Source organism: Catharus ustulatus, chromosome 8 (genome assembly GCF_009819885.2).
Source record: "Catharus ustulatus isolate bCatUst1 chromosome 8, bCatUst1.pri.v2, whole genome shotgun sequence".
Classification (NCBI taxonomy): Eukaryota; Metazoa; Chordata; class Aves; order Passeriformes; family Turdidae; genus Catharus; species Catharus ustulatus.
The window spans coordinates 12,665,459-12,680,425 of record NC_046228.1 but is presented as its reverse complement, the minus strand read 5'-3'; the positions used below and the strand labels follow the sequence as shown (position 1 = coordinate 12,680,425).

General features: G+C 46.1%; 1 protein-coding gene across 6 annotated transcripts in view; it reads left to right on the top strand.

The window, feature by feature from the left end:
- WBP1L (WW domain binding protein 1 like) overlaps positions 1-12,530 on the top strand; it is a 58,383-nt gene extending 45,853 nt beyond the window's left edge. For all 6 annotated transcript variants that reach the window (XM_033066663.1, XM_033066664.1, XM_033066666.1 and 3 more), the window contains 2 exons: positions 8,679-8,840; positions 10,193-12,530. In XM_033066663.1, coding sequence (XP_032922554.1) covers positions 8,679-8,840; positions 10,193-10,932 — 902 coding nt within the window. In that variant the 3' untranslated portion in view covers positions 10,933-12,530. The remainder of the gene's footprint in view (positions 1-8,678; positions 8,841-10,192) is intronic.
- Positions 12,531-14,967: the final 2,437 nt, after the last annotated feature.

Sequence of the window (14,967 nt, the reverse complement as noted above, 5' to 3'; positions counted from 1 at the left end):
GCCTCACAGAGAGCATCGTGTACCACACCAAAGTGAGGGGAGTAATTCAAACATGAGACCTGTTTTTTAGGCTTTTTGCAAATTCAGGCGAACATCCAACACTGATTTAAAATCAGTTAATGTTTTCAAAGCTTGCTTTGCCATTATGAGTGGTAGGAAAAAAGTTTCCTTTGGATGGGAAGGAGTCATAGAAGGAGCACATCTTTTAAATGTAAACCCATATGCTAGAGCTTGTGAGCTTAGCTTGCTGCTCAGGAGTATCTTTGAGAGATATATATGCTGAGGCATTCTGAAGGCCTTCAAGGTGAAAAGTGGTGACAGTAAATGTAAGTAGTCTTACTATGAGCAGTGGTGAGCAACAGCTTTACATGCTTGGGAACAGATTAGCTTTTTAAAAGTTATTATTAACTTCTGGTTAATGAACAGTTAACATAGCAGCACATTTTAAGTATGGCTTCATAGTTCTGTTTTGATTTTAACCAGCATATGAATGTACTGAAGTAGCTTTTGAGAAGTTTTTGCTTCTTTTGACCTTCTCAGACCACCAAGTGTGTGTTTCAGACTTGTGTGCATGAAAACAGATCTTCTTGCTAGTCCTGTTGAATTAAGTCCTGGATTTATCTATCACCACAGTTTTGTGGGAAGAAGAAGCAGAGGAGGGTGGCATTTGAAATGGAAAGGAAAACTAGCTTTGCTGGACATGCATTCTGAAACATGATCCTGTTTTGTGGCCACTTGGAATTTTTCCTGTAAAAAGGACCTTTTTTCCTGTTTAGGAATTTGAGGGAAGTTTGTCTTTGAAAATGGCTGATCTCAGCAGTTCTAGGCAGCAAGTAAGATTGTGGTAATTTTAAACCAGTCGTTGAGGGTAGTGGAATAGGATGTAAAATCAAGGTATTATTTTGTTGAGGGGTGGAGTGGAGGAATGGAGAATATGATATGCCAAGCAGGTGGACAGCCTGTGTTTAAAATTAGATAACAACCCAGTTCAGATTCCCCACCCATCTCTTATTAAAAAACCAAAAAAAAAAACCGACAAAAAAAATTCCCAGTGCTGTGTTGCCAAATAACAAAACTATATTCAGATGTATAGATATAAATCTAATAACTGTAAAGGTCTAATTAGTTCTTCTAATTCTTGAGTTCTAACTCAAGCTTGAAAGCTGGTAACATCTTGGAGGAAAAGCTGCATCATGTCTTTTAATTTTCTTGGAACATAATAATAAAAAATAAAACAGAAACATTTAGTGTTGCATTTCCTCACATAGGGAAAGATGTTTGCATGGTGGATGAGCTGGGTCAGCATTTTAATTGAACAATTTACTTGGGTTTCCCCAGAGAACTCATGGTCCACAAGGGGGAGAATGGCAGCAGCCAATGGATTTTGCTTCCCAACAGTTTTTTTTCAGGTCCCTATGATGTGATTGTGATTTGCTAGAGTTTTCTGATGTTGGCCTTTTTCCAGGCCTGACAGGTGTCTTATTGCTTAAACATTTTCAAAATACAGGAGAGAAGGTAATCGAGGAATGCAGTTCCTGTGTTTTGCAGGCTAAGAAGTAAGGCTCAGAGATTCTGGATTTTCCCAGGTTTAGGTATAATGTAGATTGAACACTAAATCCAGATCTCCTGACATCCATCCTCATGTCTCTCCTTGCCTTTGGAATCATTAAATGATTCCAGAGGCTCTGAACACAGCACAGCAAGCAAAGCTGTAGAAAGTACATTTAATTGTGTGGTTGGAAAAATAGTACTCTGTGCTTCAGGAATCACGGGGCATGGAAACAGGCAGCTGCTCACTGCTTGCAAAAAGTTGCAGGATTTAGAGGTTTGAGGGCCTAGCTGGTATTGGGTCATTTAGGTACAGTGCAGCAACCCAGCACTGGCAATGACTCAGTGTTCTTATATTGCTTGTGCTTTTGTTTCATTGTCTTTTTTTAGCAGTGATATTGAGCCCCTCTGTTTCTGAAAGAAAGAAAAGAAAAAAGATCTTGACTGTTTAGGTCCTAGTGGAAGGGTTGTACGGGAAAAAAATGTTCTGTTTGCAAGCAGCATGGTCAATGTTTTTGCTGATTTTGAACATTCTGCTCATCTCTGCACGCTTCCCCTTGGAATCGCTAGACAGCTCTTTTCCCAAAAAGCATGCTGCCAGAAAATTCTGGCAAGGATCCGATTAGTTGCTAAAACTAAAGCAACTGTTGTACCACGTACATATTCCAGGAGGTCAGCTTTATAATAGGAATTCATGTCCAAGAGTTTGCTGTAGTCTTCAAAACACTCAGTCAAATAATGGACCAGTCCCATGTTTTCATCCTTACCCCTGTGTTGTCTTATCCCACAACCTTTTTCAAAGAGAGGTTTTTGCTGTTCCTTGCCTTTCACCCAGCTTTCTACATGGTTGTATTTCCTAGGTGTCTCAAACTCCCCTTGTGCTGTTCCTCCTCAACTGTGCTGCAGCAATAACCATGCCATGACAAAGACTCACCAACAGTATAGGGCAAACAACAGATGTCACAACCACACAGAAACTCATAATAAATAAGGTCACTGAGGGGGTTATTTCCTGATTTCCTTGGACTTCTTCTAGCCTAATCCAGGCAGCCAAATCACCTTAAGTTTGTTTTAGTCTGGCTCAGTAAAATTCCCAGATCCAAAGCAGAAGGCAAGCTGTCTGGCATAGCCTGGCTATGCAGATACTGACTTTTGCCCTATGTGGCTGCTTCCCTCTGTGCTGTGTTAAACAGTGTGGAAAAGCAGGAGGACTTCCTGGTGTTGTTTCACCCCCTGCCCTACATACCTCCAACCCAGCTTGTCACAAGTGCCTCTAAATCAGTTGTTCCCAGGTGTTTCAGGACATGGTCTCAGCTGGATGTTCCACTCTGGTCTCTGTTACTGTTCAACGTGCATTCACCAACATAGATCTCTTGGGAGGGGCTGGACTTACAAATGTGTCATCTGGAGCATGGGAGCAATTGCTCTTGGAAGGCGCTCTCCCTGAGAGACAGGCATAAAAACAGTGTCTGCAGATTTATTGCCTCATGTTGACTCTCATTCCACGATAGGCAAAGGATTTTTCTGAAACTTGTGGTTTTCTATCTTATCTCTGCAGTGGGTGTACCATATATAGTGGACACTATTCTGTAAACTGGAAACCAGTTGCAGTTAAAATGCATCTCCTTTTGTTACCAGTTTGGGAGCAAGCAAGCAGGAGTTGGAGATGTCTTCAGCTTTTTCTTTTGCCATTGTACTCTGCAAATATTCAGTAACTTTTTCCTGCAGTGAGGTCAGGCTGGGACTGCAGTTCCAATAACTTAAACTAACATAAAACTGTCACTGAAAGTCACAGTCTTTCTCTTGCTGCTGCTGTGTGCCAAACAAGTTTCAACCTGCTCTGGTTCCCTCAAACCAGTTCAAACCACAGTGGCGCACAACTTTATGCCGGCACAAGAAGAGGTGGAGGAAGCAGCAGGAGGTATGGTTGAGACAGGCAGGAGAGGATCACGTCATTCAGCGGCTTCTTTTATTCCTTCTTCAAGTGTTCATGGGCCTGTGGCCTGGATCCTTCATCTGGCATTCTTGAGCAGCAGTGTTGGCTCGTGCCTGCAGTGACAGAAGATGATGTGACCTCTCTGCCAAAGGACACGATTAAACCCAAGGGTATACAGGTTGTGGTACCAAGCAAATTTCTCTTCCCTTTTTTGATTATAGTGTTGGCCCTGCAAAAGACAATTTTTATCCAGCCATGACTGACTGTGAGACCATAATTTGGGACACTTCTTAGTCAATGAAATTGTCCCACTTCTCCTTCTGTTCAGAACCAGTTCTCATGGAGTCCAAGTTATTACCCAGATGCTTGTCAGGCAGACACAAAGGCACTTTGCAGTATGTTTTGGCTCGCTTTTAGGGGATTTCCTGCCAACAGAGCTATGGCATTTGCCCAAGTTTACCATGAACTTGAGGGCAAATTTCTCTGTTCATACCCTTGGAACGCTCCAGAAAACATTTTCCATTTTGCACAGGATAAAAGGAGCTTCCCTCAACGGCATTGCTGATGGCAACATCCCAGGCAGCAAATACAGTACAGCATCAAAGCAAACATTGCTCCCTCCTTTCTCATGAGGAAGGAGTGCTCTGTTTTTTTAATTTTTAAACTGTTTTATTCTTACTTATTTCGAAGTTTGAGCAAAACTATGGTTCATCTCCTGGAAAGGGTTTTCTTGAAGCTTTAAGCATATTCTTTCACAGCTGGTAGGAAACATCTCTGGAATATGACCATGTGATGGGGCTCCCTTTCCCAAGAATGCTGTAAATGTAGCAGCCTTCTCTTTCTTCAGTATTCCCCTGGTTGTGAGAGATGGCTTTCATAGGACCTAATTCCATTCCCAGGTGTTTCTGCAGCTCCTGTTCCGACTTCTGAGCTTCATGCTTGGGTCAGGCTTACGGCTCTGAGCTTGCAGATTGGTGCTTCTTCTTTTATGAAAGGTTTTGGTGCTCTGGCAGGGAATTCTCTTGCCAATAATCAGCTCCTCAGCTGTGTATTTCACCTTTGCTTGCATCATTATCCACCTGTAGGCATCACCAGTGAATTTGACAAAAAACATAGCAGTATTTCTCAGGACTCAGTCATTTTTGGGCTGGAAAGTGTTGCAACTTCTGACTCTTCCATAAAGCAAGAGCAAGACTGAAATTGCCTTCAAGCTTAGTGGTCTCCTGGTGCCTGTTTCACTCCAGACTGGTACTTTGCTTCTGCTCAGGCTATCCATCAGAAGTTGTATTTCCAAAGTCACTCCTAGTTTTTTATCTGTCATATTGTCCTCAGGTTGCCACAAGCTTTTGTTCCCAGTGGTCACTGCCAGGTGGCTGTGGAACATACTCTCAAATCAGACATTTTATGGCAAATTTGGCTCAGAATGTGTCTCCCAACCATTTTTCTTTTTCCAGTGATAGCTCAACACAATGCTGCTGAAAAGCAACTTGTACCCATCTGGGAAGAATGTACATCTTGAAGAGCAAGAGGAAGACATTTGGCAACAGTGAAGGCTTTTTGAAGACAATCAGAAGCTCAGTTTTACTTGGCTTTTAGAGGCTTTTTAATGCCAAGCTTTAGTTGCCTCTGTACATCTTACTCATTTTCAGCACAAGGCAGAATTGGTAGCTGGTTTTACCCTGAAGGAGGTGTTAGTGTGTGCTGTTGCTGTGCTTGGCCCCTGCGTTTCCTGCTTGTGTTGTGTTGTCTTTGGGTGAATTTGGAGTTCCCCTCCTGCCAAATGAGCTGCTGGTTGCACGGGCCAGTGCTCTGCTCGGCTCACCTCCCTGCTGCTGGTTTGAAGCCAAGCCTCACCAGGTGTACAAATGCACAACTCAGCCATGAACACCTTCACTATTTACTCCATACTTTTAGACATAATATTTACAATTGCACTTGGCCTTGGAGCATAGCTTTATTCCAAATAAGTGACCATACTATATATTTTCTAGGCTTTTGCAATTTTCTGTTCTGCAGCCAAAACTACAGCTGTGCCCAAACTCCTGGCAAGGGAGTGTTGTAGAGCCTTTTATGGAGGCCCTGAACTCCCAGCACCATGCTGGGCTTGCAATCGGAGCTGCACCCAGTCCTTTCCCAGCACTGGCACCTCTGCCCAGGTGACAACCAGGGAACCCCTTGTATGCCTCAGCTCCCATGGGTGTTGCATCCTTATTGCTTCTGATGCACTGGGGGCTTTCCAGCCCTGCAGTGCAGATGCTGTTGGGTGACACAGCTATTAAAGAGGGTGACAGAAGCCAGGCCAGCAAATTACCCTGGTGGGCACATGCTGCTGCTCTCCTGTGATCATCCAGGCAAGTCCTCCAGGCTCGTGCTGAGCCCTCCATCCAGGCTCATGCTGAGTCAGGGGTTGAGTAATTCCTAGAAGCTCTAGGAAGTGTCAGCGGTTAATGAAACCAGGCAATAATGTGGTATTAGTGGGTTCTTTTTCTGGAAGTTCTCATGAAAAACAACAGATCTCATCCGCTCGCATTTGCGAGCGTGCACAGACCCTTTGCAGGAGAATGAAGGTGTTGTTCCTGGCACCGAGGCCAAATTGCAATCCACTAAATTATGCTGTGTTTACTTAAATGCCACCTGCGGTTTCAGTAGGATCCAACATTAATTTATTATCCTAAACTGTTGTATGTTGTTACCGCGTGTTGTTAACAGAGTTGCCACACCTCTTCCCAGAGATGGATGAGCTTATTCTGATCCCCTACTCTGAGCTTGTGCATCAGGTTGTGTGCAAAGCACTTTGGGACATTTTTTGGAATGGGTAGAGAAGTTTTCTAAAGGAATACTTCTTTAATCTTCTGAATGCAGGCTTGGGTGGGAGCAGTTATTCCCTGCAGAAATATTTGGCTGCTACAGCTGAGATTGCTTAACAGTGGCAGTTCTCCAGGACATCTTAACTAATTACGTGCTGCTTGCTACCATTGTATCTTGACTCCTTGGGAAAGGACATGATCAAATGTGTTAAAAAGCATCTGTTTTCATAAGTGTAGCTAAAATCCCTGGATAGCTGGGTGTAATTTTCCATTGTTATTGAACTCATGATCATGTACTGCTCTTCAAAAATAAGGAGTACTTAGAAGATGAACTGCAGGCCTGCCTCAGTGCATGGTGGCATGCTGTGCCAATGACCTGGTTTTGATGAGTGTATTCTTGCTTCCTCAGCAAGCAAGAGCCAAGGGACCATCTCTTAGCAAGAAATAAAGTGTATTTATTGCTGAGAGTCTTCAGACTGTGAGACAGTTGAAGTATTGCATTTGTGTACCAAGATTTTGGCAGTGATAGAGGCTACAGGAATGGTTGCAAATGTTTGCCTTTGGAGAGAAGGGTGGACTGGATCAATCCTTTTAGTTTATATAAAAAGGCTTTTTTTAGAAACAGGAGGGTATTTGGAGGTCAGTGGCCACATTCTCATTTTAGTTTGGGAAGTGCAGAGAGCATCTTGAGTACTTTGTCCTTTGCTTCTCTGCAGTGAAGATCAGTCTCCTCTCTGATCATCGTGGTACAGCTGAGCAGGCTGGCCAGAGAAACTACCCAGGAACCTTCATTTCCAGCCAAGAAAGAAAAGGGGGGGGGGGGTAGGAGGGAATATGTAACACCTTCATTTGATAGTTGGTTTTGATAAGTTTGGTGGTAAGGCAGGTTCCAGTTGATCAGGGAAATAGATTGCATAAGGCAGGAGAGAGATTTCAGTTTGCTGTGCCAAAATACATGAGGAATTTGGATTACGACACAGGGAGATGAAAGTCCCCACTCAAAATGCTCAGAGACACGGTATGGCACATCCAGTTCACCTACAAACAGCCCAGTGCAGGTCTCTGAGATGGGTGATGCAATCGATTGCCCTTTGTCCTGAGCCAGAGCAATACTCCTTTCATTCTTCAAATTCCTAAACTGTTCACCTTTCCCCACCTAGCTCTTAGCAGAGAAAACATTGCAAACACAGCAGAGGATGCTGAAAACATCAAGGTATTGTAAAGGCATTACTAGAGGTTTTTAGTGGAGAGAGAGGAGCAGTTTGATACCACAGGATAGACTGGCCATCCTGAAAATGGGCTGTGGCATAGGGAGTCTCCATTTTGACTGCTTGGGAATAGTGAAGAGTGGCAGAGGTGTTACAGCGAGCAGTGGCTGCCAAACCTATGTGTTTTTAATGAAGAACTCTCCCAGTGTCTTTAGTGTCTTTAAGCTTTATTCTGAGTTTAAAAGATAGAGCTTACAGAGACTGCGGGTAGGTCGAGCTGTGGGCTGCAGTTGCAGGAGACAAAAGCCTAATCTGGAATGAATGTTCCAGCTTTTTGAAGTGTGTCTCGGAAACATTTTGTAGTGCATGCAAGTGAGAAATTGGTGGAAAGGAAGAGTTATTCCACATGTTGGGGGGCGTGGGTAAAATTCAGGAAGTGGTCTTTTAAAATTCCCTTTTAAGGAGCAGTGTGCATATGGTACAACAGTGCACAGGAACCAGCCATGACCACAAACAGAGCAGAAGTTAGGTTTCTTGAGGATTCAGAGAGGGAAGCTAGTTTAATTTAATTTTGGATAATTTAAGACTTTGAATACAAAAATAAGTTTTAAAAATATTTTGAGACATTTATGAAAAAAGAGTATGTTTTTGTTAAACATAACAATGAAGGATTTGGGCTGGAAATTAAAGAGCAGTGCAAACAAAAGCGAAACATAGTGCTTGGGGTTTTTCTCTTCTTCTGTGGTCAATCTGCAGAGTGTCTTTTGTGTCTTGATTGTTATTTTCAAACCAAAGTGGCTGTGGGAGGCAAGCTCAATGCTATTCACAGCTCTGCTCATTTTTGGCTGGAAGAAATGGTAACCAAAGGGTAGGAGCAATGGAGAGGGGAGCCCTGTCTCCATATTTGGTTCTTCTCCAGAGTTGTACCTATTGAACATGATCCACGTTATACCAGAGTGTGTTCAGAGTTACCCATTTCTGGCAAGGCTGTTGGAGTCACAGTGTCCCACACAGGCAGGAAGGTCAGTCTTGACGCCTCCTGACACATATTTCTGCCTTTAGAGCAGTGCAGGTTCAGATCCACGCTTTCAGATGATCTTCTCCATTGGCTTCTTGGGGTTTCCTGGGTTTGGATGCAGCTGTCACATGATGGCTAACACTTGTTCTCCTCTGCTGCAGGGTTTTGGCTGGTGTGGACCATCATCATCATCCTCAGCTGCTGTTGTGTTTGCCATCACCGCCGCACCAAGCACCGCCTCCAGGCCCAGCAGCGGCAGCACGAGATCAACCTGATTGCTTACCGGGAGGCCCATAACTACTCAGCCCTGCCCTTTTATTTCCGTATGTACCTCACACTGCAGTGCCTGGAGACCCTGGGGAGCATGGCAGCAGCCAGTTTCCCGTGTTAGGGGGATGGAGGGAACAGTAATTGGGCTCAGCAACAGGCTGTGGGCAGCTTTGCTGCCCAACCATGGCATGCAGAGAGGAGAAGGTATTGGATGCATTTGAGTCTGGAGTTGGACCACACCAACTACAGCACCTCACACCCACCCCTGAGAGTGTGGTGATTCCCTGGGTGTTTTTCTGCAAAGCTTCTTTAAATAACTCATTCGGGACTTTGTGGATGTTCCTTCTTTCCAGCGTGGACTTGCTGCTGGTGGGACTGAGGTGTGGGAAGTGGCTTCACAAAATCTGGTCACACAGACTGGGAGAAAGTGGAGTCTCAGCAGAGACTCTGCTGGTTCCCACCCTGTACTGTGGTTCCCAGGCCACACTGCTGGTGAGCAGCCCTAGGACTTTGCATGAAGGAACTGTTGCCTACAACTCAGGGAAAGTACAATCACTTTGTACTTTCCTTGTGTTTTGCTACGCTGTGCCAGAACAGCAAGTCTCCTCACTGGAGGTACCACAGCTGAGTTTCCTGACAGACTGTTGAATTGCGTGTATGAACTTGCTTTTCTTTTTAAACTCTGGCAGTCACCTCAGAAATCATCCCCAGCAGCCTTTTCCTCCCCAGCCCCGGGGATATGCAATTGCATATGGAAAATTGCAGTGCTATCCTTAAATGTTTCCAGTGTTTAAGTACATTCTGTCTATATAGACTATTTTGTTGCCTCTTAAGAAATAAACAAAATTTTTCATGGGTTTGAAAGGCTGTAAGTACAATAAGCCAAACTCTTTTGCCAGTACTGCCAATTTATTCTGACTGCACCAGAAGAATTGAATCCAGAACTAAAACAGCAACCAAAAGCCAGGATCTCCAAGTTCCTTGTAACTGCTCACGTCTCTTCATATTTGCACAATGCTTTGTGAGATTAAATCTTTGCTCTTGAAAGTGGAAATTCGGCTGAGAAGGCAGTGTTGGAGAGGGCTGGGGAGTTGTTCCCTCCAGCCAACACTGTCTGTCCCCCAGTGTGGTTTATGGGGCAGTATTGGGTACATGGTTCAGGGAGGTTTGCCTGGTAGATACAGAGCCAGGAGGTCAGGCTGCCCTCCTCTGCCGTGTTTGCTGCTTCTCTGACATGACATGCCTCACCTGGGACAAGTTCTGGTACCCCTTTGTAGAGCCTCTTGTGCTCTTCAGTGGGAAGGTGCTGGTAGTTGACAAATGCTGTACTGACCTGTATTAGTGAGTCGTTTCCTGAGATAAGCCGCTCCAGAAATAACTTCTCCTCCTTGCCTCCCACTTCTAGGGTTTTTGCCAAACTATTTGCTACCTCCCTATGAGGAAGTGGTGAACCGACCACCGACCCCTCCGCCCCCATACAGTGCCTTACATCAGCAGTGTGTCCCAGCAGGCAGCAGTAGCACAGTCCCAGACACGCCCAGAGCCCTGCAGCCAGCACAGAGCAGCTCTGCAGCACCCAGCAGCAATAACAGCAGTACTGACAGCACCGGGGCGCCTGGCCACGGCGACCCCGAGCCCTCCACCGCCGTGCTGGGCGAGAGAGCCGTGGCCAAAATGCAAAGCATGGAGCCCGGCAGTACCAGCACAGGAGCCGAGCTAGTGGAGAGGGCCGGTCCTGAAAAGGATCTGGAGTGCAAGGAGGAACTGCTGAAAGGTTACAGCTCTGAGAGCTTGGAGCAGAGCAGCGCCATTCCCGACGCCAAGGACAAGACGCCGGCCAGGCAGCGCCGTTTCACCGGCGACTCGGGCATAGAAGTGTGCGTATGCAACCGGGGTCATCACGACGACGACCTCAAGGAGTTTGACGGGCTCATCGATGATGCTCTGGACGGGCCCCTGGACTTCTGCGACAGCTGCAGCGGCCGTCCCCACGGGGACGAGGAGGAAGGGCTTTTCAGTGCCACGGAGGAGCAACACCGCGAACACAGCCACCACCACCTGCCCCGGCAGCCGGTGTGTGTACTCTTGAACACAATAAATGAGCAGGACTCTCCAAACTCTTGTACCAATAACTCCCCCAGCTAAGGTGGCAGAGTGGAAGGGAGAATTGGGGGAGAAAAACAAATAAAAACGGAGTAAGAGGATTAAAACTTTAACAGGAGGAAAAGGTGATACAACCTTCTTTTTTTTTTGTTTATTTTTCTTTCTCCCCTCCAATATAATATGGGGACTAGAACTCGAAGGCCCAGCTTGTGGGGGACGGGTCACTCTGGGTTTTGTTAATCGTATCTGCCCTGCTCTGTGGAGTAGGGACTGATGTTTCTCAATGAGACCTTCTAAAAAATGGAATTTTTCCAATGGTGATTTTGGTGATGGTTATTATGAGTTTGTTGGTTTTAGTTTTCCGAAACACTGCTTTATCTTGCAATCAGTAAAACTCAGCAAATCTCACCCTGGGAGGATACCAGATCACCATAAGGCTTCAACCTCCAGGTGTCTTCCCAGAAGCGAGCAGCTTCTGACAGTGCCAGCAGTCAGTAGCCCAAGAGTTCTGGTTTGATATAGTGCTCTTGAGGCATTGGGGATTTCTTTTCATCTTTTTTCCTTACTTTTTTTTTTTCTTTCCTGATGTTAAGTTACCCTGAAGCTGGTGAATGCCCAGATACATCAGCCCTATAATCTCTGGTGCTTCAGTGTTTAAGACAGCAGGTAGGAAATTTCCCACTTGAAGCTGGTGACTGAAGGACCAGTTTCTTTGAGAAGGAGTGTTAGTCTACCTTAGGCAGTTTGAAAAGAAAGGGTTTGCAGAAATTTGCCTTTATGTGTCATGTTTAAACGCAAGTATGTTCCTTCAATGCCTCCAAGAGCACAGTTAGCAGTAGAATCCAGGCAGCTGGGCTGCCTTCCAAGTACTGTGGTCTCCGAATGACCTTTTCCCGGTGTGCTGCAAAAGGGCTTGGCTTTATTTTTGTCCTTTTTTTGCACCCCGATAGCAGCACACTGGAGTTCAGATGACTAAAGAACAGGGCTCTCTTTGGCCAGCGTGCCTTCAAGCTTTAGCGATGCATGTTGAACAAATGGAGACGAGAGCTCCGTCCATTGCGAAAGGGATGATTTACCTTGTAGATGTGGAAGACCTGTGCAGTATTTTTTTTTAATCCAAAAGTTTGGTGCGATTCTAATGATGACCACTAAAAGAAATGAATGTCTGTTTTCTTTCTCTTTCTTTTTGGTTTTTTTTTATGGTGGCAACTGGCTACTGTATAATGTCTGTGAGCGTGTGTGTATGACTGCAATCCATGCATGCGAGTCCTACTGGTAATATGAAAACCTGCTGTAAGACTGCAAGAAAATTTACTGTAGCTTTGCTTTAATAAACAGTAGAGATTTTTGTTAGTAACAACCTCTGAAGGAAGAAAAAAAGAAAAAAAAAAAAGGAAGAGCTGAAACTAACATTCCCTAGAGTGCTCGTGTGGAAGAGAGCACAGTTCAGACTGTGTAACTTGTTCTCGGGATTTCTCCCCGTCCCTTTTATAATTGTGGTCGTCCAGATCATTACTGTTATGGGGAAAAAAACCATTGAAACCTGAACTCGGACATACTCAGATCTGATTGATTGAAAACCAAAATCAGTTTTAACTAAGGTGGAAACCAAAATATAATGCCTTTTCTGATAACTTGTCCATGTGTATGTGTATCATTTTGTGAGCTGAGAACAAGATGTGTCTTTAGTTTGTGGATTTGTTTTGTTTTTCTACCTGGTGGTGTGTTGGCATTGGCTGGCTACAGAGCAAGGGAAGTGGTGCTTGTGCCAGCGTTTTACCTGCACGTTTGAGGAGAGCACTCTTACCTTGCAGGGTTTGGAAGAATCTCCTTTGCCCATCACAGCCTTTCTCTCTCCTCGGAACAGCTGATAAAGACAGCTCTTCAGTTTGTGTCTTAGTGTGCTCTTAACAATGAAGGACACTGATATGGAGTGAAGAGACCTCATTCCTAGATGTCTGGAGCCTGGATGAGTGGTAACAGAGAGGCTGTGTGTCCCCAGAGCCTGACTGGGGGCTGGTCACTTCCAGCTGTGTACACTGGCCACATACATCTTTTGAGTAGCTAATTAAAGATCCCCAGTGCCACCCCCAGGAATTGTGTACGTATTGGCACCTGGTTTTGTTCCTTGCACCAGGAGGAAGCTATAAGTCACATAAGTCTGTAAGGAATGGGGTTTATTGCTGTAAGTCCTAGGGATGGCCCTGTGTCAGTGGGGGACCCTTTGCCAACATTTCTGTGGCATAAGGAATCTCCATATTTGCTTTCCAGCCATCACACCAAGGGCACAGGAGTCCTCTGGACATGGAGGTAAGTACCAGTAAGCTGAACTGATGTTTCTAATTTTAGAAAGTCAGGAAGAAACAGTGGTGTGCCTTTTATGACTCCTGGAGGTTTTTTGGGCATTTAGAGGCCATAAAGAAATAAATGGGGCACAAACCATATCTCTTCAGCTCACAAGTGCCTGAGGAGCAGGACTGCTAATGGCTTTCAGTGCTTTAGGATTTTAGACCTACAGCCAAGGGGCAGCTGGTATGGGGAGGAGGGCAGGGCAGGACATGGGGCAGGTGAGCTCCTTGGACATACCCTGGCTCTTCAGGCAGAGGACTCTCAAAGCTCCAGCTCTGTGAGCTTGACCCTCACATGCATCCCTGTGTAGGAAGCCAGCATGGCACAAAGCAGGCTGTTCTCCAAATGCACAGTGTAAAATGCTGGAGGTGTGAGGACGAGGGCAGATGTGCATCTCCAGTAGTGGAGCACCAAACCCCACCCATTCCTAGCTATAAGGAGTGTTTTATTGGGAGTCATGAATATGTAGTCTCAAAACTGAGTTGCAATAATGCAGCAGGTTTGACAGCAAATTAGTGTCAATCTACTGCTCAGTGTTCTGCTTTACAATGTGCTCCAGGTGTGGCTGCCAATACTTCTTGAAGTCTGTTTTTGCTGGAGTCCATGGCAGTGTGGAGCTGCTTACACAGAATGTTTTTGGCCCCTGAAGCTCTCTCTGAGGGCAAGGACCCAGTAGGTGTCCCGGTGGGCTGGGGTTGTTTCCTGGGGAAGGTAAGAGCACAGTGTGGTTGATGGCTCAGTGAGAGTGTCCCCTGGGCACTACAGGGGCTCCTGGGATTGATGGGTACTGCAGCATCTCCTTGATGTTCCCTAGGGATTCTGCAGCTCTGTGATGATGCAAACTCATCATCTGGGAGCACTGGTGTGATCTTCGTGCCACATATCATTGCATGTTTGTACAACCCTGTGGATGGGTGTTGGCTGAAGATGGAGGGAATGGTGTCTTGGTGCTTGCTGGCAGCCTGCTCTCAGAACTTTGCCTGCCTAACTGGAGGCGAAGGCAAGCCGAGGTGCAGTTAAGCCTCTGTGTTACACAGTCATCAAAAGCTTCCTGGGGCAGGAAGCCTGGAGAGAAGCAGAATGAGCCGCTCCACTGCCAGCATGAGGCTGTTCCGCCGAGCAATGGGAGTTTTGAGCTCCCTTGGCACCCCTCACCGCTTGGGGATGTGAGTCAGGGGTTCTGAGTTCCTGCGCTGCACAGCCTGGGCTCCCACAGCGATATCTCCTGTGGTTCTCTGCATGCCCTGGCTGGGCTCATCCCAGCCTGACCTGCTCCCGGCAGTGTGGCAGGCAGCTGGGGCACAGTCCAGCTCCGGTGAATAAACTCCTTTGCTGTCCTGAATGAGTGTTTCTCCCCGAAGGCTGCTGCTTCCTGGCCCCCCACCACCACCCGTGCACACATCCCAAGGAGGCTTTTGCCGCCCAATTTTTCCCCATTGGTTTATATAGGAAAAGCCCATACCAGGCCGGGAGGAGGGGCAGACAGGCAGCCTCTGGCTCAGGCAAGCCCCACAGCATCCCACAGCGGGCAGCTTGGGAAGGCCAGGATGAGTTGTCTCTTAGTCAGAGCTGGTTCTCCCCATCCTCGCAGCACAGATCTGTTTTTATCAGATGGGACGGGTGCCCGCTGTGGGGCCGTCGCGACGGTGGTGCAAGCGCTGCAGTCTCTGTGCCGGGGGGTCACAGGCTGCCGGCTTCTTTCTCGGCTTGTTTTCGGCCGGCAAACAG